Here is a 27,115-nt window from a genome sequence, read left to right as displayed (position 1 = left end):
TTTTGTCGATCCTTTGGGTTGCATGGGCCATATACTGCCGAAAACCACCAGTGCGAATTACCGCCGTTTTCTATTTTAATCGATGCTGAGAATTCTCCAATCAAATTGTCCACCACTGATACCGACTTTGTGTCCCAAGCTAATAAAATTCCCCCTGATCTGCCCAAAGCTGGCAGCTCTAGCCAATCTACGAATCTAGACTTCCACAAGCTAGCGATGCATCTCCTGTCCATCCTGGCTTGCTTAGTTTCTTGAAAAACTACGACATCTGGTTTTTCTCTACGAAGAATCGTCCGTATTAAACTCCCCTGCTGCTGGACCCTCCTCCTCTAATATTCTAAGAGAAAATCTTCATAAAACCACTCCAAAACCCAGTCCTCTGTCACTCCCCTTCGCTACTCCATCTGCCGAAGAAACTCTTGGTGAATTAGAACTCTCATGAACCTTGCACAATGTTTCTGCTTTGTCTAAAGATACTCTACTGACTTCCAACCTAATGAGGCAGTCGTTGATTGCTTCTCTCTGCCCCTGCAGTCACTAGCCTCCTTTAACCCCTGAGAAAGCTGAATGTTCCCTGCTCCCAATACGCCGTCTGTAATCTGGTCATCCGGCTTTAATTTCAACAGTGAGGAAAAACCCTCCCCCTCTGCTCCCTCACCCGCTCCCACTAAAGGAAAAGGAAAGGACGAAGGGAAAAGAAAGGAATTTTTAGAAGAAAAGCTTACCGAATGCCCCTTAGGTTCAGGAAAGTCCTCATGGGCCGAAGGTTGAATAGAATACATACCTGCTGGAGATCCAAAGATGCCCCTGATGTCCTCCAAGCCTACTTGACTCTGAGAATTGTTTATCCATCTTGCTATCTGAAACGAATGAATCAGAGACCTCTGAGATGCTAGCTCCTCCGAACTCTTTAGCCGAATCTTCCTCCATCCATTCTGAAGCCTTGTTGACTAAACCCGTCGATTCTTTACTAGGTGAATCACCTATCCGGCCTCCCTCCGCTATTAATGAAAAACGTTGATCAACTCTGATTCTTTTTCTCCTAGCGTACACAATGTTGAACCTTGAAGCCAACTGGTCCTCTGTCGCTACGTCTTTGTCTTTGAAATCTAGCACAATATTCTCAACTTCAACCTCCGGAGAAGACTGAATAACACCCTTCCTAAATTCTTCCAACCCTTTAGGATTAAGCCTGCTAAGAATTTTGATGTGATCACCTTTACTAGATGGACCAACACTCTGATCTAGGCAACCCTGACTGCCCTCCGTGACTAAGGGAATGACCGGGCTGCCCTTAGAAGGCTCAGCTACCTTAACACTGGAAAGCAAAGGTTTGTCAATCTGCCCCCCCAAACGAAGGAAGCCCTCGGCTCCTCAGATACAGCTTGAGCGTACGAGCGATTAGTGTCGTACGCTTCAATATTGACGGAGTTCACAACTATACGAACAATCAATGGTCCGCGATTCGTTTCAATTTGCAGAAATCTGTTTATGAATCCTCCCGCCGGGCCTACTACCTTGATTTTAGCAGCTGACAGATCTTTAAGCATGGTGGTATCCGAACTGATGTCCAACAACCCGCCGCACTGCTCACCCACCCTATTAAGCAGCTCCTTGGACCATAAATTCCAAGGAAGGCCTAAAATGCTCACCCAACTGTGGCAGCATTCGAATACTTCCTGTTCCCTGTTGATATCCAGTCTCCATTCTTCAAAAAACAAAGTCACTCTCCTTTCGAGGAAACATTTCTTGATCTTCAGATAGAATGATGCTTCTTCATCGCGTTTTAACGGATAATTTCATCCTACCTTTACAGGCATTACCCCAATGATATATTTAAGTGTGGGGAGAAGCTATTCTCACGGCTACTTATCTGATAAATCGTCTACCCTCGAAAACACTCAATTTTCAAACTCCTTTGAGCTTTCTCGTTGCTTGCTTTCCCAACCTTAACCTTTACAGCTCCTTGTCCCCTAAAGTCTTTGGGTGTACGGTTTTTGTTCACAATAAACAACCACACCGGAGTAAACTTGATCCCAAGGCACTTAAGTGTGTTTTTGTCGGATATTCCCCTAACCAAAAAGGATACAAGTGTTATTCCCCTTCATTAAAAAGATTTTTTGTTTCTTTGGATGTCACCTTCTTTGAAAATGTTTTTTTCTACTCTTCTACTGGTCTCCAGGGGGATAGTAATACAGAAAAGAGTAGTTGGGATCCTACTGTGTCACTACCCATATCAGAAAATGCGTCTCACCCTTTATCTCCAGCCCCTATACCTGTTTCTAACACGATCCAGATTCCCGAACAGATGGACAAAGTACTGGAGGAAGTTTCAAGGAAACCACTTCAGACTTATTCACGCAGACCAAAGCCTTCTCAGCACATCCAATCATCGACCCCGGAATTGGAACCTGCCATGAGCAATGATTTGGATCTTCCAGTTGCACAACGGAAAGGGGTAAGATCTTGTACTATGCACCCAATTGTGAGTTCTCTAACCTGTACAAAGTTGTCTCTTGGTTTTAGGGCCTTTACAGCCAAGATTGACAGTGTGCACATCCCCAAAACTATTGACGAGGCCTTAAAGGACAAACACTGGGCAACCGCTCTACAAGAAGAAATGAATGCTCAGTACGATAACAGAACTTGGGAGATAGTGAATCTGCCTAAAGATAAGAAGGTGGTCGGAAGTAAATGGGTATTTTCAGTGAAATATAGGGCTGATGGAGAAGTCGAAAGATACAAGGCGCGGTTGGTGGCACAAGGCTTTACTCAAACGTATGGAATAGATTATGATGAGACATTTGCCCCAGTGGCCAAATTCAATTCTATCCGTGTGTTGTTATCTCTTGCTGCGAATTTGGATTGGGAATTGCACCAGCTTGATATTAAGAACGCGTTCCTGAATGTACCCTTGATGAGGAGGTGTACATGAAGATTCCACCTGGTTTTCAGTTTAAACATGAGAAAAATAAAGTTTGCAAACTGCGGAAATCGTTATATGGGTTGAAACAATCCCATGGTTCACCAGATTTAGCTCCACTCTCATGAGATTTGGATATCGTCAGGGAAAGGCCGATCATACTCTTTTCATCAAAGAAGGAGAAGATGGAAGGAAGACCATCCTCATTGTGTACGTGGATGATATTCTAATTACGGGTGATGATAGTAGTGAGATTTGTCAACTCAAAGAAAAATTGAGGAAGGAATTTGAGGTCAAAGATTTGGGATCATTGAAGTATTTTCTCGGTATGGAGATTGCTAGAAGTAAAGCGGGCATCTTCATTTCTCAAATGAAATATACTCTTGATTTGCTACAAGAAACAGGAAAATTGGGGTGCAAACTGGTTGGAACCCCATTAGAAAAAAATTGGAAGTGCAGAATTAAGGAAAATGAACCTAGTACAGACATCGGAAGATACCAACGTCTGGTTGGTAGATTAATATATTTATCTCTCACACGACCTGATATTGCATATGCTGTTAGTGTTGTGAGTCAGTACATGTATTCTCCAACTCAGAGTCATCTAGAAGCAGTGAATCATATTTTGAGATATCTCAAAGGAACTCCAGGCAGAGGTCTCATGCTCTTGAAAAGTGTTAATCGAAGCATTGAAGGATTTGTTGATGCAAACTGGGCTGGAAGTGATGATTGTAAGTCAACTTCTGGATTTTGCTCGAAACTGTGGGGAAATTTGGTTACATGGAGAAGTAAGAAACAAACTGTGGTAGCACGAAGTAGTGCTGAGGCTGAATTTCGAGCTATTGCACAAGGGATATGCGAAGTTATTTGGTTAGAAAGATTTATGCAAGACTTGAGAATTCCCATCATAACACCAATCACAGTGTATAGTGATAGTAAGTCTGCCATTAGCATTGTGAACAATCCAGTCCAACATGATCGAATGAAACATGTGAGGATAGACCAAAGTTTTATCAAGAATGAAATGGAAGGAGGAATCAAACTATGTTATATCTCTTCACATGATCAAGCTGATATCCTTACCAAGAGTCTCACTAGATCAAGTCATGAAAATCTTTGGAGCAAGCTTGGAATGCAAGATATCTATTCCTAAGCTTGAGGGGGAATGTTGAAGATTTCAGAAATAATGTAGAAGATATTGTAGATATTATTTTGTATACTCTTTTCTTTCTTTGTTATTTAGAATAGGAAATAATCATAGGATCAATTAAGGGATTTAGTTACCTTTTTATTCTAGTTATGTAACTTGTATAAAAGCTCTACATTACCAGTAGAAATGTAAGCAAGAATTAATGGAGTAATTATTCTTGTTTCAATTGATATATCTCAACCCTTGAATCTGCATTAAGACAATACATGTACAGGTAGGATCTCACTTACCCGTTTTAACTCCCAAGTTTTGTTTAACAATGGTATATCCCCTCCCCCTCCCTTCTCACATTGCAAGTGTAGTTATGAGAATACAAGATACATATAGGATAAGAGTAAAGAATCACTTATGTGGACTTACCAAATTCAATGGGTTTCCCAAACGAAGACAGAAAATTCTAGAGACGAAAATAAACCTATCTACTTTTTTCTTGGAGATTCCCTAAATATCCTGATTATTTTGGCCTGTAAACTAAAATCATAACTTTGAAAACCATGTGATTCAATACAGACAGATATCCTAATCAGACAAGTTACTAGAAGATCGCAAATGTTGTTCGACTCTTTTAACTTTTACAAGAAGGAAATAAATAACCATCCCCATATGTAGCATCTGATGACCAAGCATCCTAATGGGCCGTGCAGTAAACACTCATTTCAAAATGCTGTTAATTCTGGTTTTGCAATATTGGGTTCAAGTGACACAAGATTTGGGAAGAAACAAACTTAAATGAAATCCTCACAATTTTCTTGCAACAGAATACGAGAGTTAAGATTAACTAACCTGCTACACAGCTGACTACGTCTTTGTGATGTCTAATACTCTGCACCATTGTTCCATCACTGAGGGTCATGACCTGAAAACTATTTTCCCAAGTGCCACATGTTATAAGAAAGTTCTCAGATGGTGTCTGCAATGCTGCAAAGCATTGTGGTCCAAGCTCAATGCTTTCAGCCAGATGACTCCCAATTTTACAAGGTGAGAGTACTTCTGCGCCAATCCCAAAGAAAGGATCCTAAAGGAATATAAATTAACAAAAATCCAACAGACAACAATATAAAGTTCTAGTAACATGGATCAACAGGCACCTGAGAGCCAGAGAAAGTGAAGTTCCCACCGGACTGCAACTGAGTTGTTAACCACATCTTAACGGTCATTGTGAGGTTTTGGTTCACAAAGACAACATTTGAGTCCAACACATTAACATACAATACTGCGGAAGGAGAATTGCTAGCGACCGAGATGACAGAGGTTAAATTAATAGAACCAGGAGCAAATTTCAGAGGATGGGAAATTGGAATTGGCGGCCCTCTTCTAGGATGTTTCTTGCGGAAAAGTTGAATTGGTGTCTGGCCAAAATTAGCAATCTGGTCTTCGATTGCTGACTTTTGCAATTCATCCTCCATGTCTTCCAAGTTAACAGCACCTTCATAAGTCAAATAATAAAATACATTTGCAGCCTGTACACAAGATTCAAAGAGATCAGTGTTCTTAAAAGTTTAAATTTTCATATCAATTCAAGGAAAAATCTTTCCTTATACCTCAACAGCTGGTTTTCCCCGTTGTTTATAACCGAACACCAAATCAATCCAGTGGTGAAGGTTTGAACTAACATATTCACTTTCAAGGGCCTCTCTGTTTTTATTAATAAATTCTTCTGGTGAGCCCTGAAATTGAATTTAATTGGCATCATTAATGATTTCTATAAATCATGGCATTGAACATAAATTTTTTTATTTAAAGCAACATTTTTCACTGGGAGTTCAAAGAAATGGCATTGAATAATAAAGATGTTGAATTTGCATAACCAGAAAATAACAAGAACAGTTGATTAAATTATAGCGTGAACCTGCAGCCCCAAGCCTCCACGCTTGCAGAGCAACATGGGTATAAGAAAAAATTGATAAATGGTGATGATGTATGCAAATTAAAATACCTTCGCCCAGGGAGGGAGGGAAACATCACTGATTGGTTCCCCGTCTTGTTTCACTCCGAAATGGTATGAGTTTGAATTTATTAGAAATTCGGGCATGTAAAAAAATTCAGGAATCAATTCCTTCACATCACTTGTATTGGAAAGGCAGTTTTTATAAGTCCCTTCAATGCTTTGGAAAAGCCGGTCTGCATGATCAAATTTACCTCCCTGGTTGAACATAGAGCAAGGAAAACCTTCAGATATTATGGAAGATATATCAAGACAGAAAGCACTAAGCTGGGACAATAATAGAGGAAACAAAATCAAGAAACAGTAAAAAGCCTGCTGTTAGATAGATGAGAAAAAGAAAGCTATCTTCATTGCCAACTAGAGAAACAAATTCCTTAAGTAATTAATATTCTAGCACAAGCATAAATATGCAGGTAAACCATAATGTCAGAATACCTGTAAGTTACGATGGAGAGCGGTGAATGGCTCTAATCTAAGCAGGTAAAAGAGTACAATTCCCATGCTTGAGTAATGTGAACCATAATAGAAACTGTTTAGGAGCAGGAATCACCAATTCAGAATAGGACAAATCGACAATTAGATGAATTTTGAAAGCCAGAGTTGAAAAGCATCATGAAACAGGGGTGCAAGTTACCTTGGAATATCAGGATCAGAGAAGTTACAATACCTATCTTCAAAAACCTGAGTACATGATAGAAAAGAAGTGAAACACAATTTACACGAGGATGCGCATCTGAACGAGAAATATTAACCAACCTCAAACCGTTTAGGATCAAGAGCTCCAACAGGCTTTGATAAATCTCTGAAAGTCGCTGACTTCTTGAGATCAAGACTCTCAGATACATAATCTGCTATAATCCAAGGAAGCACGGGATATTGGGTTAAATCATTGTATGATCTTCCAGATAGAGTATTGAGAATCATCAGATATTCAAAGTTGGTAATTTCTCTTCTCCTCCAGTTCTCCCTGGCAGTTTCAGCCATTTCTTGAGCCAAGTGTCTATCAACAAATGAAATTACTTCTGTTTTGTCTCTATGCCCTTTTAGGAACATATATTCATTTCTGGTTGCTACAATCAAGCTTCCAATATCTTTTGATTCCTTTTGGGATGCAAAATTAAAAAATATTGGTGCGGCAGAGTTAACAAAAAAGATCTCTATTGCTGTGTATCTCAGCAAATATCGAGTCCAATGGACAGCTTTAATCTACAACAAGGGAAAATAGGCGGTCAAGGTATAACCAAAAAATCCTTTTAAATAACAAATATAGAATAATCAACAAAAATCATGGTACCTTAGAGATATTCCACCATCGATGGCGTTTAATACTTTTATGTCCCTTTTGTTTGCTGTTTCCATTGATCGATGAAATGTTCTTGTTAGCAATTTGTCTTTCAGAACTTGGATCTGAATGCAAGGATAAATTTAGATACTTCTGTTTCTGCGAACCTCCAAATTGTTCGGGCTTGCTTGCATCCAAATTACTGGAAGAATGATAAGTTTTAAGGACAGATCCTCCCGAACCTTCCACCAAAAATTCACCATAGAAATGTAAGAAATTCTTCATAATTTCCAAGCGTCCAGCTAATTTTCTCTTAGGTGTTACAAGAACACATGGGGCAGACATGAGAACCTGCAAGCACATTAAAGAATAAGTAAAAATCATATGCTTTACGCTCACTACCTATGTTTATTTCCATACCTCACTGTTCTCGGATTCTGCCAGCAAAACAGAACCTTTTCTATCTCGTAGAACCCCCTTATCACCACTTTCTTTTGGTACCTCTGGATATTGAGGCTCAGATTGATTCCCAATCTCTAAGATCTTTCCGCTACTAGACTGGGTCTCATTTTCATTTGGATCTGAAGAACCCTCGTCCGTAATTGTTTGAATACCTTTTAGGGTAAATTTCTTCATTTTCTCCGAAGTGAGTGCCCCAAAACCAAACTTTTCATCATTAAAGGAAGGAACTGCAGCGTCACTAGGTGCTGCAGAGGATGGGTGGCAAAGTTTATCATTAAAATGATAATTCCTTCTTAGCTTTTGCCTACGACGCCAGGCATCTTCTGTTTTATCAAGTTTCCAATGTAAATCTGTGCTACTCGGGAAAGGATTAGCAGACCATGGACCCCTTTCATCAATTAGCAAACGAAATGTATGGATCCACTTTTCCTGTTGAAGCAGCGAGTCCAAATATTAAGTATGCTAGTTGAAAGCTGAAAGAAAAAGCAGGGTGACAAAGTTAACTAGCCAAGGGTGTTGTGAATAAACTTACAGCAACAATTTGCTGCTCCTCATCCAAAGTCCGCTGAAACAATGATCTTCTGCTGTCATCTGAAGGGATAATGGCATTTACAGTACTCTGTATCAGATCCTCAAAAGCCATCTTTTGGTTAGAATCCGTGATACTGCTTTCTTCCATTCTATTTCGTAGTTCATCTAGTCGAGATGATTGGTCAGTTGTCCCAGTCTTTATGTATTTGATTTCATCAGAAACCTGAACAATGCACCGTGCAATCAAGAAGCATGAAGCATGATACAATTAGAAAGCATTAATTGATCTTTTCCTTGTCACGTTGACTACAACAGATTTTTTTTTTGGACAGAAAACTCAATAGTATTGATTATGAAAGAGAGATAATTACAAGGGTGGACCAAAGGTCGTCACAATAAAATATATCTTATATACAATGGAAAATATAAGATAACTGTATTAGAACAGTTAACTCGGAAACGAGTTCGCAACAACAAAGTGAGAAGATGTGTAAGAAATTTGTAGCCTATGGTATTAGCAAATGAAAGGCAAAGTAAAACCCAGTGCTTTGCCTGTCATTTGAGTTAGCTCCAGCTACAACCAAAGTGACTTTCATCCTCAGAATTATTCAATGGCAAGTCAAAAATGACTGGCTCAGCACGAGTCTACAAGCCTCCAACCAATTTAAGAACTTTACATCTTGTTCATGTTTTTATTAATGAGTTCGATAAAAAAAATGTATAGAGATAAGATTAAAAACGATAGAATTCGAGAAACATTAGAAACAAACCGCGCTAAGTAGTCGATCCTTTTGGATGAAATTAAAAACAGTGTTCCCTTCCTTCAAATTACTTCCTAAATCCGACAAATCATCACTACCCATGATACTTGTTGCAAGCAGTGCCTTCCCACTGTTGATTGTTTCTGCTAACAATCTACAAATGACATGAAAGCGTGCTCCATCATCATGCATACCATACTGGGACCTAACAGCAAACAAGGCCCTATGCACAAAGTTAACTGATCATCAATGTCTGTGCAGGACATCTGAAAGAGAATATTATCGAAAACAACCAGATAATAAATGATATACTGGAATCCCAGAAATATTTATACGAAATTTATCGGCAGAAATTTGGAAAGAACGGTTACCAGATAAAAAGCTGAAGTCTATTCTTGCTTTGCTCATCGTCAGCAGTCAAAAGAAAAGGGAGAATAGGAATAACCCGTTGCACGCATTGTGATGCTCTCTCAAGGGATGATCTACAAATGTATAGGATCGTAAGACGGTAAACAAGTCTTGAGCATCTCTCCCCCCTCAATAACATAGCTTTATCAACACTTTTATTCGGCTTTCCAACAAGCGCACTACTAATTCCCCCCGACACAACTGCGGCCATCTCCGCAGTAGGGATGTTCAGAGATTCTACCAACCCACGAGCCCTTTGGCCTAATGATGGCCCCATAAGTGACGAAGATCTTGGCAACATCGTGCTAGGCGCCTTGCCGATCAATTCCCTTACAATGATCCAAATGTTGTCATAGATATTCCACCACTCATCAGCAGTTTTTTCATTTTTGTCAGGCAGCATCAGTGGCCAAGGAATCCTATAAAAATGACGGATACTGTGCTAAAAAGAACAACTAAAGTGACAGATAATAATGATTCTAATCAAGTTCTTCACACGTAAATATTCAAAATGAAGTTTGTGGTACCCAGATAAGTTTTCAGCAGGTTCTCCCAGCAGTGTCTCAAATAAAACAGGGTTGAAATCCATGCTGTTTTCTAGATCCAAAAAGTTGGGAGAAAACTTGGAGCTGCTGGCAGGGAACTGAGAGAAGAAGAATTTTTAGTTTACTACCCAGACAAATAAGTTACAGTTGCAAAGAAGTAGCAAATAAATATTCAAAAATCTACTTCAGTGGCCCAAATCAAATTGGACTTAGATTCTATGATGAAATAATATCAAGTCCAGCGAAAATTAGCAAACACATATTCAAAAATCTATTACAGTGGCCAAAATCAAATTGGACTTGAATCTATGATAAAATGATACCAAGGTAAGTGAAAATTGTTTTCTCACTCATGTTTGATCGAGGATAAAGTTTGTTCTTATGAACATTCAATTTATGATTCGAAACTCAAAATCAATAAACTTTAAATAAGGTTGGGAAAAAAGATTGAGCTATCCCTCACCACAAGTTCATCTCATACAAACCAAAGAAAGAGACTATCAACATCAACAGGTGGAACATCATGAAATTCACTAGAATAAAACTTAAGCTGAAAAGCAACGAGACTATCAATATTGTTGAATATTTTTATTTTTTTTTTTGATAGGAAACTATAATTTTATATATAAAATTAGATTAGAAGATTTACAAAAAGTGGACTAGTGGTCCACCGAGGGTAACTATTTCTTATTTTCTAGGATTCTCAATATTGTATTATTGGTATATAATCATGTTAAAGTAGTAGATTCTTTTCCTTAATTTAGCTTTAATTTAGTCCTATAGATTAGGTTGTACTCTTTATTCTTTAATCAAGTGAGAATAATATTTTTCTCTACAATACTTTCTATATTATTCTACATGGTATCAGAAGTTCCAGGCAAACCCTAGCCTTGTTCTCGGTCGGCAGTATGGTTTCTTCCAATGACAATACACAGCCAAAACTGCCGCCACCCAACCCTACTGCGTCACCTCTTCCCGACGCCATCACTTTCTCCTCCATCATGTGCCATAAACTCACCGGCCAGAACTACCTCCAATGGTCTCAGTCCGTCAAGATGTTCATCTGCGGCAAGGGAAAGGAGGATTATCTCTCGGGCGCCTCGAAGTGTCCCGCTGCCAGTGAGGCCAAAATTCAAAATTTGAAATGCCGAGAACAACATGATCATGTCTTGGCTTATTAATTCGATGACCCCTGAGATTGGTGAGAATTTTTTTACTCTACCCTACAGCCAAGGAAATTTGGGACGTTGTTCGTGACAACGTATTCGTCTCAAGAAAATACGTTTGAATTATTTCGCATTGAGGGCCTGCTCTAAGGTCTCCGTCAAGGCGATGACAGTGTCACCACCTATTTTAACGCTCTCACTCGCCTATGACAGCAACTGGGACATGTCCTGCTGACGAAGCTCTCTTCCGCACTATCTTGGAAACAAAGTGGGTCTTCCTGTTTCTGTTGGGCCTAAATCAGACCCTCAATGCTGTGTGAGGCCGTATTTTAAGCACCAAGCCATTGCCGGGCCTTCGTGCAGTGTTTTCTGAGGTGCGCCATGAAGAAAGTCAGCGCCAATTGATGATGGGCTCCCCTGGTTCGACTCTTTCTGTGGATGCCCTTGCCTCTCACCGCCTCTCTTTCAATACTGGCCCGGGGCCTATTGCCCATCCACCGCCGTCCGCTGCCTCCCTTAGGGATCCCCACAACCACAATGGTCGTCCTTGCTAGCGCATCCACGGAAAACCGGCCGATTGGAAGCCTTGAGCTCGACAAGCCACAGCTGCTGCTACTGAAAGTTCCTTCTCCATTCCGCTGCCCTTCACCAAGGAGCAAATGGAGATGCTGAAATCCATGATCAGTCCAACCCCGGCTCCTTCCCCGTCACTCCTCGGGTCTGGTAACATTGCCCATCACTCTGGTATTGACCGTATTCCCAGTGCTTTGCTTTCGAAAAAAGAATTATCTAATGTTTGGATTGTTGATTCGGGTGGGTCCGATCATATGACAAGGAACTTGTCTTTATTTGACTCATATCGTCCTTGTGGGGATTCACGCTCAGTTCGCATTGCCAATGGGTCTAGTTCCTCGGTGGTTGGTATTGGTTCAGTGCCTATAACTCGGGATATTTGTTTACAGTCATTTCTATTTGTGCCAGAGTTTACTTGCAATCTATTATCAGTCAGTCAACTCAATTCCAATGTCAAATGTAGCACTGTATTTACACGTGACTCTTGCTTCTTTCACGATCTGGCTTCGGGGAAGACGATTGGCAGTGCTGATATTCGTGTTGGTCTATCCCTTCTAAAGATGGACACTTCTCCCAAGATTGGACCTCCGAGTGTTCCTGCCTCTTTGTTTTCTACTTCCTGCTCCGTTTTTCATTCCAATAAGGATAGTGAATTGTTATTATGGCATTATCGCATAGGGCATCCGAATTCTTTGCATCTATCCAAGTTGTTTCAGTATCTTTTTAGTAATAAAATTTCAAAATCTTTACAGTGTGATATTTGTCAGTTTTTTAAACAAACACGTCATTCTTTTACGGCACAACCCTACAAACCATCTGCCCCTTTTTCCCTCATCCACAGTGATATATGGGGACCATCACGCGTAAAAAATGTCACAGGTGCCCGCTGGTTCCTATTATTTGTGGATGATCATACATGGCTCTCTTGGGTCTTATAAATGAAGGAAAAATCTGAAACGACATCCCTTTTCAAACACTTCCACACCATGCTCCAAACACAATTCTTTGCCAATATCCAGATACTCCGTTCTGATCGCACTCATGACTATTTTAATTCTGCGTTGGGTGAAATCACCTTGCCACTCATGGCATTGTGCATCAAAGCTCCTGCGTCGACACCCCTCAGCAGAACGGGGTCGTTGAACGTAAGAATCGTCATTTACTTGAGGTTGCTCGCTCCCTTTTATTCACCTCCAAAGTGCCTCAACATTTTTGGGGCAAGGCAGTCTTGACTGCCACATACTTATTAATCGAATGCCTTCTCGAGTCCTACAATTCCAGTCTCCTGTCCATTCATTGCTTACATCCTTTCCAAATACACATCTTCTTTCTTCTCTTCCCCTCAAAGTCTTTGGTTGCTCTGCCTTTGTTCACATTCATTCCCAACACCGCGGCAAACTCGATCCTCGGGCAATCAAATGCATTTTCCTCGGGTACTCCTCGAACCAGAAAGGATACAAATGTTATTCCCCACCACCAAGAAATTCTACCCCTCCATGGATGTTACCTTCTTCGAAAATGAGTCTTTCTACCCCAATTTCTCCATTTAGGGGAGCGTAGTAGTGAATCTCCAAATTAGGATCCTATACTGCTCGAACCCATGACTCACCCAGCATCAGACCCTTCCTTTGACCTACAATCAACACTGTCTGACCCTCAGCCTGACCCAACTCCTCGTCAGACACCACTCAAGGTCTATTCTAAGAGAAAGATTGTTCAACATGAAAGGCAACATGAACCAGCACAAAATCATCCAGACCATGACACTTCTCCAGAGTCAGCATCCAAAAAAGACAACCAAGGTATTGTTGATCTCAACTATGACCCTAATAATGTTGATATACCTATTGCATTGAGGAAAGGGAGAGGCATGCACTCAACATCCGATAAGTAACTTTGTCTCGTTTGAATGGTTATCACCTGCATGTCGTGTTTTTGTTTCTGGTATAGATAAAGTTCAGACTCCATCATCTATCGAGGAAGCCTTCAAAGACCCAAAATGGAAGCAACAACCTTTGAAGAAATCAAAGCTCTCGAAAAGAACAAAACTTGGAAGATTACTGAACTTCCACCCAGGAAACGAACAGTGGGGTGCAAATGGATCTTTACAACCAAACATAAGCCGTACGGAAGCATTAAACGGTACAAAGCACGTCTAGTTGCAAAGGGATATACACAGTCATATGAAATTGATTATCAGGAGACGTTTGCACCAGTTGCCAGGCTTAACACCATCAGAGTACTTCTCTCAATTGTGACTAACCTTGATTGACCCTAATTCCAATTAGATGTCAAGAATGCTTTGCTGAATGGTAATCTTGAAGAAGAAGTCTACATGGACATACCACCGGGTTTTATGCCAGAAGCAATGAAGAACAAAGTGTGTAGGCTGAAAAAATCTTTGTACGGGCTGAAACAATCACCTAGAGCATGGTTTCATCGGTTTACAAATATGCTGACTAATGATGGGTATTTATAGTGCCAGTCCGATCATAGCATGTTTGTTAAAAATTCTGATGGAAAATTTACAGTTCTCATTGTCTATGTGGATGACATTGTACTTACTGGAAATCATGAGAAGGAAATGAATCGGATAAAAGGTGTCATTTCGAAAGAATTTGAAATTAAGAACCTTGGACTTCTTAAGTATTTTCTAGGCATGGAAGTGGCCAGATCTTCACTTGGGCTTTCAGTTTCTCATAGAAAGTATGTTCTTGATTTGTTGAAAGAAACAGGGATGTTAATGTGTAAACCAGCAGACACCCCAATGGATTCGAATGTCAAGATAGGTACAAACGAAGATCATGCACCTACTGACAAAGGAAGGTATCAATGCTTGGTGGGCAAACTTATATACCTATCTCATACTCGACCAGATATTGGATTTGCCGTTAGTGTGATTAGTCAACACATGAATAGTCCAACTGTCGAACACATGGAAGCAATTTATCGCATACTGAGATATCTAAAAGGAACACGTGGTAAGGGATTATTCTTTAGAAAAACTACAGTCAGAAATGTCAAAATCTTCAGTGATGCACTGGGCATGACAAACATATACTACCCAGCTTGAGGGGAAGTGTTGAATATTCTATTTCTTATGTTGGGGAGTGTTGGAGATATGGATATTATCTTAAATTTTGAGTATTCTTATCTTATCATTTATTCTGTAGGATTAGAAGATAACATATCTAGTTTGAATAATAATACTGAAACATAGGGATTTCAGATTATTAGGTTAGCTTTTCTTCTATTTATATTGTACTCTAGAAGTTAGTAAAATATATGAGAAACAATATTTCTCTCCCTTCTCTTGTCATTCATATTTTTAACATGGTATCAGAGAAGGTTTCTGTTCCGTATTAATCATAGTAAAAACAGCCATGACGGAGAGTTCTAAGGAATCCAAGGAGTCTACCTCAGATGTATTAAATTCCAAAATTTTTTTAAAGAGGTCTCAATGCAAGTTGCATGGGAAGCCTGCAAATTGGAAGCCACGCAGTAGGGGTTATGATAACAGGGGGTTTAAAGCAACTGCTGAAAGTGTTACAAACCCATCTTCATTCCCTGATACTCAATCAGTGAGCATTAACTTGAACAGAGATCAACTAGAACATCTTCAGAAGCTGATTAGTCAACCCATGACAAAAATTCCATCAGCCTCATGTACCCTAGCACAAACAGGTACCTTTTCCACTGCATATAGAGCTGTAACAGAAGCAAACCAACCCTGGATCATCGATTCAGGCGCTTCTGACCATATGAAAGGTAGTTCCCTGCTATTTTCATCTTATTCTCCTTGCCCTGGCAATATGAAAGTTAAAATTGCGGATGGAACACTTTCCACTGTTGCTGGTAAAGGTTCAGTTCGCATTTCAGATTCATTAACCCTTCACTCTGTTTTACATGTCCCAAATCTGACCTGCAATTTGTTATCAGTTTGCAAGCTCACCATAGATCAAAATTGCACAGCTAAATTCTCCAAGTCTTGTTGCATATTTCAGGAGCAGGATTCGGGTAAGACAATTGGCAATGCTAGAGTGGAAGGAGGGCTCTATTACCTTGAAGCTGTTATTCCTAAGAATAAACAAGCTTTTCAGGCTGAAATAGATTCTTCTTTTTCCAATAAAGACACAATTATGTTATGGCATCGTAGATTAGGACATTTAAACTTTCAGTATTTGAAACATATGTTCCCATCTTTGTTTGGCAATAAAAGTTCTAGCTTGTCCAGCTTGTTATCATGTGAAATTTGTCAACTAGCCAAGCACACACGCTCTGTTTTTCCTGCTACACCCTATAGATCAAGTCGCCCATTTGCATTAGTTCATAGTGACATCTGGGGTCCATCACGTGTAAAGAATTATTCTGGGGCTCGATGGTTTCTCACATTTATTGATGATCATACTAGGGTGTGTTGGGTCTACCTTTTAAAAGAAAAATCAGAAACCGGCCAAATTTTTCAAAAGTTCAACTCTACGATCAAAACACAATTCCAAACCACCATTCAAGTCTTCCGCACTGATAATGGCCGTGAATACTATCAATCCATTCTTGGGAATTATCTTTCTAGTGAGGGTATTATCCACCATAGTTCTTGCCCAAACACACCTCAACAAAACGGCATTGCCGAGAGAAAGAACCGTCATCTCTTAGAGGTGGCCAGAGCTTTGTTGTTCACTATGCATATTCCAAAGTATCTTTGGGGAGAAGCGGTGCTAACAGCTGCGTATCTAACCAATAGAATGTCTACCCGAGTCCTCAATTTTTACACCCCTCTCTCAACTCTGTTAAAACAATATCCCCTCTTTCGTGCCATTTCATCATTACCTCCTAAAACATTTGGGTGCACTGCTTTCATGCACAATCACAACCCAAACAAGTCCAAGCTTGACCCTCGTGCCATAAAATGTGTGTTCATAGGTTATTCAGCAACTCAGAAAGGCTATAAATGCTCTCCGGAGCTGAAAAAAACCTTTGTGTCCATGGATGTCACGTTCTTTGAGTCTCAGCCCTTCTTTCCCACCACTTCTCTTCAGGGGGAGAATACGGTTGAAGATCAGTCATGGGAAACTCCTTTACCACCATCACCTGCACCACTTCAGCAAGTTTCCGTGTCTTCCAGCCCACTTGTGCTTGTGCCTAACAATTCAAATGACAGTTTCATACCTACAGAATCTAAGTCTACGATGCCCATAACAGAAACTGAAAATTTGGAAACAGGGGGAGATGAAGCAGCACCGAAATTCTTTGTTTATTCTAGGAGAAAGCGAGCTGAAGGGATAGAGCCAACTAAAGCTCAGCAGAACCAAGAGGCTGAACCAGATCCACCTCCACAAGCCCTTGAACCAGAGGTAACCTCTTCCGAACTTGATATACCCATTGCACTTCGCAAAGGAGTAAGAAAATGTACTGCACATCCTATCTCACATTTTATTTCTTACAATAATCTTTCTCCCAATTTTCGAACCTTTACTTGTAACCTTTCAACTAATGAGATTCCTAGAACTATTCATGATGCTCTAGCAAGGGCAAATTGGAGAAAGGCTGTATTTGAAGAAATAAATGCTCTGAAAAAAAATGGCACATGGGAGATCACAACACTGCCCAAGGATAAGAGGACTGTGAGATGCAAATGGGTCTTCACAATTAAGTATAAAGCAGATGGGAGCATTGAGAGGTACAAGGCGAGATTGGTGGCTAAAGGATTTACTCAAACTTTTGGCATAGACTATCAAGAAACTTTTGCTCCTGTAGCCAAATTAAACACTGTAAGAGTTTTATTGTCATTAGCTGCTAATCTTGATTGGCCATTACAGCAATTAGATGTGAAGAATGCGTTCTTAAACGGGGACCTCAATGAAGAGGTGTATATGGATTTTCCTCCTGGATTTGAAGAAAAACAAGGAATTAACCAAGTATGCAGACTGAAGAAAGCTCTATATGGACTCAAACAATCTCCTCGGGCGTGGTTTGAGAGGTTTACTAGATCCATCAAAAGTCGTGGATATATTCAAGCACAAACTGATCATACTCTATTTTTCAGACATTCCAAGGATGGGAGAATTACTATTTTGATAGTCTATGTAGACGACATCATCGTCACTGGAGATAATCTTGAAGAGGCAGACGAATTGAAGAAGTTTTTGGCTACTGAGTTTGAAATCAAAGACCTTGGAAATTTTAGGTATTTCTTGGGAATGGAAGTAGCACGAAGCAAACTGGGAATCACCATATCCCAAAGGAAATACACTCTAGATTTGTTGAAAGAAACAGGCATGTTGGGTTGCAAGCCAGCCAAGACACCAATGGAGCAGAATTTGAAACTTGGACCAGGAGATAATAAGAGTAACGTTGATCGAGAAGGATACCAACGACTGGTTGGAAGGTTAATTTATTTATCTCACACTAGGCCTGACATTACCTATGCTGTAAGTGTGGTTAGCCAATTCATGCACTCTCCATGCAGCATACACTTGGAGGCAGTAAGAAAAATTCTAAGATATCTCAAAGGCACTCCTGGAAAAGGTCTATTCTTCGAAAAATGGAACCAAGATTAATAGAAGTTTGCACAGATGCTGATTGGGCAGGGTCAGTAATGGATAGAAGATCCACCACCGGTTATTGTACATATGTGTGGGGCAATCTTGTAACATGGAGAAGCAAGAAACAATCGGTAGTGGCTCGGAGTAGTGCAGAAGCTGAATTACGCGTTGTTGCTCAAGGACTATGTGAAGGCATATGGTTAAAAAGGGTACTTGAAGAACTGAGAATACCCAACAAAGAACCTATGAGGCTTTATTGTGACAACAAAGCAGCTGTAAATATTGCCCACAATCCGGTCCACCACGATAGAACAAAGCATGTTGAGGTCGATAGACATTTCATCAAAGAAAAGATTGAAGATAAGAGTGTGTGCATGACTTATATTCCTTCAAGGCAGCAAGTTGCAGACATCTTGACTAAGAGCCTGTCGAAAACAGCATTTGAAGAATTGACAAGCAAGCTAGGAATGATAAATATCTATTCACTAGCTTGAGGGGGAGTGTTGGGGAGTGTTGGAGATATGGATATTATCTTAAATTTTGAGTATTCTTATCTTATCATTTATTCTGTAGGATTAGAAGATAACATATCTAGTTTGAATAATAATACTGAAACATAGGGATTTCAGATTATTAGGTTAGCTTTTCTTCTATTTATATTGTACTCTAGAAGTTAGTAAAATATATGAGAAACAATATTTCTCTCCCTTCTCTTGTCGTTCATATTTTTAACATCTTATTTTCTAGGATTCTCAATATTGTATTATCGGTATGTAATCATGTTAAAGTAGGAGTAGATTCCTTTCCTTAATTTAGCTTTAATTTAGTCCTATAAATTAGGTTGTACTTTTTATCCTTTAATCAAGTGAGAATAGTATTTTTCTCTACAATACTTTCTATATTATTATCGAATATGATATATAAGAGTTTCTTATAAAAAAAATATTTGTAGAATAATACAAATATCAACTTATCCGTAGGGCATCGACTGATATTGAGCATTATTTTCACCCATTAAGTCAGAAGACTGGTACACTCACCTTACATATGCAGATCTCTGACTCTTTTCTTGAGCTGATTTGCCCTCGGTGGAGATCCTTATTATACTATGTTGAAGCTCAAATATTCAGATAGATAGGACATATCAATATTCTTAGGCTGCGTTTACTTGTCTTGATAAATAAGGGATAATATAATTAATACTGACTAATCCTATGTTTAGTTGCAAAATTAAAAATCATTATAAATCCTTAAGTCCGTTAATAATAGGATTTATAAATGATTCTTAATCCTAAATTTTAGAATGGATTATAAATCTGTACATGGTGAAAAGATAAAAAAAATCAATCTCAAATTTAATCCTTCAAACTAAACATATTATTATTTTTCCATAACCACATCACATCCTATCAAATTATATTAATAATCATATTTTAATCTATCATTGCACAATCTCATCTCTCGAAGTAAACGCAACCTTATTTGATTAGGTTTCTTACAGGATAAGAGTCCTTGTACAAGCAAACTAAGAGTCCTTGTACAAGCAAACTAAAATTCCTTGTACAAGTAAACTTCTATTGAACTAGGGATATAGAATTCTATAATTAAGTGTCTTATACTTTTTATTTTCAACCCTAATAAATCAGACTTTCTCAACCTATATTTTTCCGTCTTTAACTACATGATATCAGAGACCGTAACCGGTCAATAACTAAATACGGTATGGCCTCGACGCTGGAAGCCCCTCTTCCGCCGCCTTTTTCTTCCGCCATCCTATCTGATAATACATCAATTCTCATCACTAGTCATAAACTCAATGGGCATAATTATCTACAATAGTCCCAATCGGTTATTATATTTATGTTGAAATATATCCCAAATCGGTGGGATAGAGTTCCTGGGAGTTCCTTATATAGATATGAAAAATCTTCCCCCCTTGAGCCCGCTTTTGGGGTTGATTTAGTTCCAAGTCAATTTCATCACAGTTTATTTGCAGCAAGGGTAAAGATTTTCCTCCAGCGTGGCTAGCTGTCCGAACAAGGATGACAAGTCTTTCAAATCCTGGCCATCAGAGAATAATATGGTGATGTCCTGGCTGATCAACTTTACGACAATGGAGATTGGAGAGAATTTTTTGCTTTATCCCACGGCCAACGACATCTGGGACGCAGCTCGAGACACTGTGGAACTGTTGGACATCTTAAAGGAAACCGGACTATTGGAGAGCAAACTAGTGGAAACACCAATGGATGCAAATAAGCTTGGAAACACCTCATGATTTACAAAGGGGGATATCAAAGGTTATTAGGAAAACTAATCTGTCTCTCGTACACTCACCCTGTCATTGGATTCATTGTTAGTGTCTTCAATCAGTTCATGAATAGACCTACAAAAACCCACATGGATGTTATATTCCGAGTGCTGAGATAGCTCAAAAAAAACCCAGGGCAAAGGGTCAATACGAGACATTAAAGTGTAAGTGATGCTAATTGGGCTGGATAGCGTTCTAAATCAGGGTATTGTACATTTTTGTGGGGGAATTTTGCGACCTGGAGAAGTAAGAAGCAAACTGCGGTGGCACGCTGCAAAGCAGAAGCAGAATATTGAGCTCTAGCTCAAGGGATATGCAAAGGTATGTGGTTGAAAAAACTCCTAACTGAATTAAAGCTTGGAGATGGACGACCCATGGAAGTAAAGTGTGACAATCAATCAAGCAACTATAAGTACATCAAAGAATGTCGTTCACCATGATCACACAAAGAACGTGGAAGTGGATCCAGATTTTATAAGTGAGAAGATTGAGAATAAAGTCATTGATCTCAGCTACATCCCTACTCCCATGCAAACTGCAGATATATTGACTAAGACACTTCACACACCGAGCTTTGAAGACTTGTTCCAAGATACTAATAAATCAGCTCTTCTCGACCTATATTTTTCCGTCTTCAACTACATGCTAGTTCCTCTCTTTTGAATACTACAGGTTTTTCTTAGGGTGCTCGACCTATATTCTTGGCCAAGTAACTCTCTATCTTATGCAAGAAAGATTGAGAATATCAAGTCGGTGCTTCAAGGGGTTGAATGTTTTTTGCTATCCCATTTGGTATAATAGATCATATCTATAGCATTTATCGTTCATTTATGTGGAACTCTAACCATCCTCCAGTTTCTTGGGCTTCTACGTGCTATTCTAAAGAGAAGAGATATTGGGCTACGTGGCTTAAGAAGTTGGAACATATCATTGTTGTCAAAAGTTATGGGTTTTTCATTCGAACTGACAAGTGGCAATCTCTTTGGATTCGATATGTTCATTATACCTATCTCTCTCGGGTGGACATGTGGTCTTGGACAGTGAAGCATACGGACTCTCCGCTCATCAGACGTATTCTCCAGATCAGGGATGAGCACTTTGTCACTGCTGACACCCCCTACTCGTTGCTTGCTGGATTCTTGGTTTGGTCAAAGCACTTTGGGAGCCAGCAGAGCATTTCAGTTTTTCCGACCAAACGGAAAGTTGGTTCCCTGGGCTTCGGTTGTTCAGAGATCCTACCTGTTGCCAAAGCATGCTTTTACACTTAGGTTGGGTGCCCAAGTACGACTCTCTACACAAGATCATCTACCTTTTGACGCCGACAAAGAATGTAGCCTCTGTTTCTCGGGCTTGGATTGCCTAGATCACCTTTTCTTCGAGTGCCAGTTCAGTTATCTACTTTGGTCACATGTTCGCAAGTGGTTGGGTATGAGGCATTACATGACGACCTTACACAATGCCCTCAAATGGTTCAAGTAAAATTTTCGAAGGAATTCGAAAATCATCAAGGCTAGGACGCTAGCTTTCTCTGCTACCATCTATCACATTTGGTCTGCCAAGAATGTAAAGATGTTTGACGGATTGGACCGGATATTGATAGGATTTCTTAGAATTAAATTACATGTTTACCAATGCATTTACAATTTATATCCGCAAGAGACACTGTTTTGATGGTGATATGATTGTTGAGTACATTCGTTGTGTCTATGTTTTTACTGGTTTTTAGTAGTATTTAGCAGGTTAGCCTGTATCAACTCCCATATTATTTAGCCTGGGTATCTCAGTGAATTTGTATAAGAAAAAAGGAAAGTTATAATTTTTTTTATGTCGAGAGAGGTTTCTTTTGATAATTTTTTGAGATAGAATTTTTGTGGTCTATTCTTATGTTGATTTGAATTTAAAAAAGGTGAGTTGAAATGTGGAAGGACATGGTATTAAAACGGTAGAAAGTTGAACAGATGAGAATTTTCGAAAGAAAACACCTATCAGAGGAGAACACTTAATCTTAAAAACAAACTCTATCCTCATACCAAACTATCATTTTTTTAATATCCAGCATGAAATGGAAAATTAGAGCATACGCAGTTAAGCAAACCCACTAGAGTAGGAAATTGGCTGCACTCATTTTCCTTTCCCAACTCATGTTTCTATTCTATTTATTCTCGAGTTGTACCCGATAAAATTCCCTTTACAGTTTAATCCAGAGTGATTGAACACAAAAAGAAGCTCAATCTCAACTATCAAGTGTATATGAAAACAGGAAAAAGTTCATAGAAACTAGCTCAAAACCTTAAATCCAGAAGATTACGTACCGGAAGCCAATAATCTATTTCAGAAACGAGCTTTTCGTCAATCAGTTTTAGAAGGTAGAATGTGTTATCCCGACTGGGCTGGAAGACAAAAACATTTTCTTCGGCGGACAAGTTTATTAGTTGCTGGATCAAGCCCTCATATAGATCACAAAGAAAAGATTGATAAGAGCTACCACCCTGCAGAACCAAGACTTCGATGAAGTTTGTTTGCAGATGTTTCAAAACAGCATCACATAATATGCAGGAAGACTAAAACATACTTGTTCAGTTTGAAATATTAGGAAATCGGCAGTCTCCTCTAAATTTTGCCAGCCTCCTTTAACAGAATGCATATAATAAGAAAGAACGAGAATATACACATTCTTCACGAAGTTTTGCTCGACCATCTCAGGTTCATTATAAATTTGCCTTTTGACTTTGTAATCCTTTATCACATCAAGCTTTGTAGAGGCAATCAACCATGAATTCCATCCATTTTCCTGCACGAAAAGTTCAGTAAATCAAAGCAATGAATTTCTGTTTGGCAGTCCCACAATTTGCATACCATCATAGCTTCAATGTTTGAAGGATTTGAATCTAGGAGATCCAGTAGATCTCCCATAATTTTCATTCTCAAAGGGGCATCCTCACAACCTGACAAAAATCTGAAAATAAGGGATAGAGCCTGGGGAAGGACAAACTGAGAATTATGTTTACTACTGCTTTGCCGATCAAACTGATTATGCTTCTGCAACACCTGCACACACAATCCTTAATATCTATGAATTCTGCAGCATGTAAGCATTAACACGTTTCAAGCTGACCCTGTGGAAATAAAAAACGTAGTGATAAAAACCTGTTTTGGGCTAGCGCCACCAAGAAGAACATCAAAAAGTGTCACACAGAGAATCTCAGTTTGAGGAAAATTGAAGAGCCTGTCCGATATTATGGGAAAGATAGGTTGCATATCTAAGCTCATTTTCTTGTGACCTTCAGAAACAGATTTAGACCTTCCAATTGCAATGTTAAAAAACTTGGGCCCTTTCTTCTCTATTGGAAGATCAACAAGAAGTCTTCCAATGAATTGTAAGCCGAGCAATCTAACAGGCTCCATATCCCTACATGGCAACCGCAGAGAAAGCATAAAACCAGAACCACAATTTTAATAATGAATTAAAAAGGACATAGTGGAAGAATGGGAAGCCAAATTCAAGCAAACTTATTCTTCACCCTGAGAAAATAGAGCGGAGCAAGGGAGAAAGAGAGTGCTCTCAAGGGTTTGAGTCGTTACTCTCGAGGTTTGAGTCATTAGGTTTTGTAAATCTACAGTTAAATACAGGTGGTGAGTTATTATGAGTAGAGTTGTTTAGAATAGTGTACTGGTGAGCACCAGTGGCAGATTGGTTTGAACTAATACTTGTTGTGTCAGGAAAATTGATTGCATCATTTCACTCGATCAAGACAGATTCTTTGGACGAAAAAGAAAAACAGTACCAGTTCCTTTATATTTATATCAGGGGCAGCTTAATTTCTCTCCAGTCACCTTCTCTCGTGCAAATATTCAACTGGAGACAGGCAGTGAAGGGTGGCATGGCAAACAAAAAATCGCTTCCAGGGATAGCAGTCTTCAAAGGTCATGCTCCACGGTATTGCTCTCATACTTCAGTTTCTGGATCTGGAAAGGGTTGAGATAAGCAATAGGGTCACTACTACATTAGCTGTGGAGGGTGTTGGATTCACTTTCGGGGATGGAAGTGCGGAGCTAGTCATTCGTGATTGGGCAGATGAAAGTGGCATCATAGTACGAAGGGGAGCATCGGAAAAGGAAATGGAGTTGAAAGAGATCGTGATGGTTGTGATCCATGATTGGAGGGGAGATTGGCCAATAACGATAAATAAGGTGAAAGAGGAAGTCAGCTGCTGGTGTGAGATGATAGCCGGTCAGTTAGGCTTGGTGTAAGAACAATATTGGTAGGTTAAACCACCAGAGATTTTAGTTTGAGTAAGAAATCTGAATAGACAAAAATAGATGTAGATTTTGGTGGGACATGGCGGAGGCAGCCATGGTAACTGGGTGGGACAGCCACCGCGGGCCATCTCAGTACCAGGTGGACACGATCAGCTACGGAGATGCAAAAGGAGGTTTGATGAGAGGTGGTAATGTATTTGGCAGTTTCGCGGAGAGGGAGGAAGTGAAATTGGTGATTCCATTGGGAGAGCTGACGAATTTGAGGTGGTGAGTGGTATGGAACGGAGTGGGGAGGAATGTTCAGAGCTGAAGAGCATAAACACAGGAGATTAGGTTTTCATAATTCTAGGCGATTTAGCCGTGTCATCGATAGGACAAAGGATTTTGAAAATTATTTAACAAATTTTCTGTCAATGGCAAATGTCACTGCTTCAGAGTGGAGGTTAGAAAGAATAACTCAAGATCAAGGAGTTGGATAATCAAACGGAAAAGACTCATGCAAAGTTGGTACAACACACAATTCACGATAAAAAATCTCTATATCAATGCGCAAATATTCTGAACTTCTGAAAAAATTTATGCTAGTCGATAAATAAAACATTCTAGAGTGGCTGAACATAAACACAATATTATCCTAACGTGGAATAAAAAAATATCCAACAAAAACATGCCCTGTAATTTAGCATCAAAAGAAAATCATCAATTCCCTTTCTTTTGAGGTTTTTTATGCAATCATAAACAACGAGAAAAATTCAGAGGCTATTCCTCCAAAATCAATGCAATTGTTTTTACCACAAAACAAAAAGTGCTATTTTTAGCACTAATCTCAACCTGTAGTGATTCTCAAGAGGCTGTTTGTGCTTTCAAGATTAGCAGAAAAATCATCACCCATTAAAGTGAAGATCACATAGAAATACAGTTAAATTACCTCGACAAAAGATTGGCAAAAATGTGACAACCACCAACTAAATTCACTTGTTCTAGAAAGGAAACAAGCAGTTGTTTCTGGGAAACAGCACGCATTATCATGTTTAAAATATCTTCAACACATTCCATATCCTGACAAGTTTCAAAAAACGCCACGAACGCTTTTATATCGGATGCTGTTACTTGCTCCCTGCTCATACAAAAAAACCAACAGAAGCCAAATGAGGCTTTGTAAACAGAAACATATTGATAAAAATAACAAGAGTAACACTGAACAATCCATGATTTGAAGATGTGTTTATGATACAGTAAGATTAAAACACAATATACCTGAGACTCATTTCACCAAGACTTAACAAAAGTAAACGAACTTTACGTGTTTCTTCTCTGCTGAGCTTCTCTTCATTAACCTGATCAATTAAGACATGGGCAATCAGCTTGCTCCCCACAGAAAGATTGTGTTCAACATTTTCCGAGTAGAACTGTTGAATAATATCAAGCACACGAGGAAGCCTACACACTCTCTTAAGCAACCTCGGATCATCATCAAATTGCTGGATAAGAAACATATACAGTTCTCGCTGCACTTTGTACACTGTACCAACCCAAATATAAGGGTTAAGAAAGATACAAGAAATAGCATCTTTCACCAGCAAATCTGACATGCCTGAAGTGAATAATACGTCATTAGATATGCAACACACTGCATAATAGCAGCTTACACCACCAAAACAACAAATAATATAATATAACCAGAGCATTCTAAAATTTAAGAGCATGTGTCCTTGGTCCTTACCATCATTAACAACAATGTGAAACAAATGTTTCAATGCTGAAAGAGTTTCCAAATTTAGTTGCTTGGGTGGAACTGATCTTAGCAAAAATCCCAATACTGAAAATCCAGAGAGAAGAAACATCTGCTGTTGATTCGATAAATCATCGTCCATAATAGATGCTATAAGCTTGATGGTTTCCACAGTCAAACAACATCTAATAGATGTCAGCGACATCTCTCTGACTCCATCATTCCCATTGTAATCATAAATATCAAATTGTGTTAAAAGAGGAAAAAACACAGACACACCGCCAACACAATAAACTATCTGCTGCAGCAGCCGTCGAGAGCATAACTGTGTCCCAATTGATACTGTTGCTTCAAAGAACTTCTTATCAAGCGCATGATCAGGAGTTGGGGTAACATTGAACAATGCCCTGCCATCACTTGCCTAAAAAATTATGCTTGAGTCACAGGGTTAAAGTTTAAAT

General features: G+C 39.3%; 1 protein-coding gene across 3 annotated transcripts in view; it reads right to left on the bottom strand.

Annotated features, from left to right (window-relative positions):
• The window catches only part of LOC140873157 (BEACH domain-containing protein B), a 71,477-nt gene that overhangs the window by 11,837 nt on the left and 32,525 nt on the right, over window positions 1-27,115 (bottom strand). For all 3 annotated transcript variants that reach the window (XM_073276197.1, XM_073276361.1, XM_073276281.1), the window contains 20 exons: window positions 26,646-27,075; window positions 26,180-26,516; window positions 25,851-26,039; window positions 23,810-24,071; window positions 23,519-23,710; window positions 23,235-23,453; window positions 22,975-23,151; window positions 10,050-10,165; window positions 9,486-9,941; window positions 9,124-9,337; window positions 8,355-8,576; window positions 7,781-8,251; window positions 7,373-7,711; window positions 6,835-7,284; window positions 6,713-6,759; window positions 6,514-6,607; window positions 6,070-6,276; window positions 5,675-5,800; window positions 5,222-5,593; window positions 4,917-5,148 (listed from right to left, as the gene is read on the bottom strand). In XM_073276197.1, coding sequence (XP_073132298.1) covers window positions 4,917-5,148; window positions 5,222-5,593; window positions 5,675-5,800; window positions 6,070-6,276; window positions 6,514-6,607; window positions 6,713-6,759; window positions 6,835-7,284; window positions 7,373-7,711; window positions 7,781-8,251; window positions 8,355-8,576; window positions 9,124-9,337; window positions 9,486-9,941; window positions 10,050-10,165; window positions 22,975-23,151; window positions 23,235-23,453; window positions 23,519-23,710; window positions 23,810-24,071; window positions 25,851-26,039; window positions 26,180-26,516; window positions 26,646-27,075 — 5,152 coding nt within the window. The remainder of the gene's footprint in view (window positions 1-4,916; window positions 5,149-5,221; window positions 5,594-5,674; window positions 5,801-6,069; window positions 6,277-6,513; window positions 6,608-6,712; window positions 6,760-6,834; window positions 7,285-7,372; window positions 7,712-7,780; window positions 8,252-8,354; window positions 8,577-9,123; window positions 9,338-9,485; window positions 9,942-10,049; window positions 10,166-22,974; window positions 23,152-23,234; window positions 23,454-23,518; window positions 23,711-23,809; window positions 24,072-25,850; window positions 26,040-26,179; window positions 26,517-26,645; window positions 27,076-27,115) is intronic.

The sequence above is a fragment of the Henckelia pumila genome, chromosome 1 (genome assembly GCF_033568475.1).
Source record: "Henckelia pumila isolate YLH828 chromosome 1, ASM3356847v2, whole genome shotgun sequence".
NCBI classification, from domain to species: Eukaryota; Viridiplantae; Streptophyta; class Magnoliopsida; order Lamiales; family Gesneriaceae; genus Henckelia; species Henckelia pumila.
This window is presented reverse-complemented; position numbering and strand designations above follow the sequence as displayed.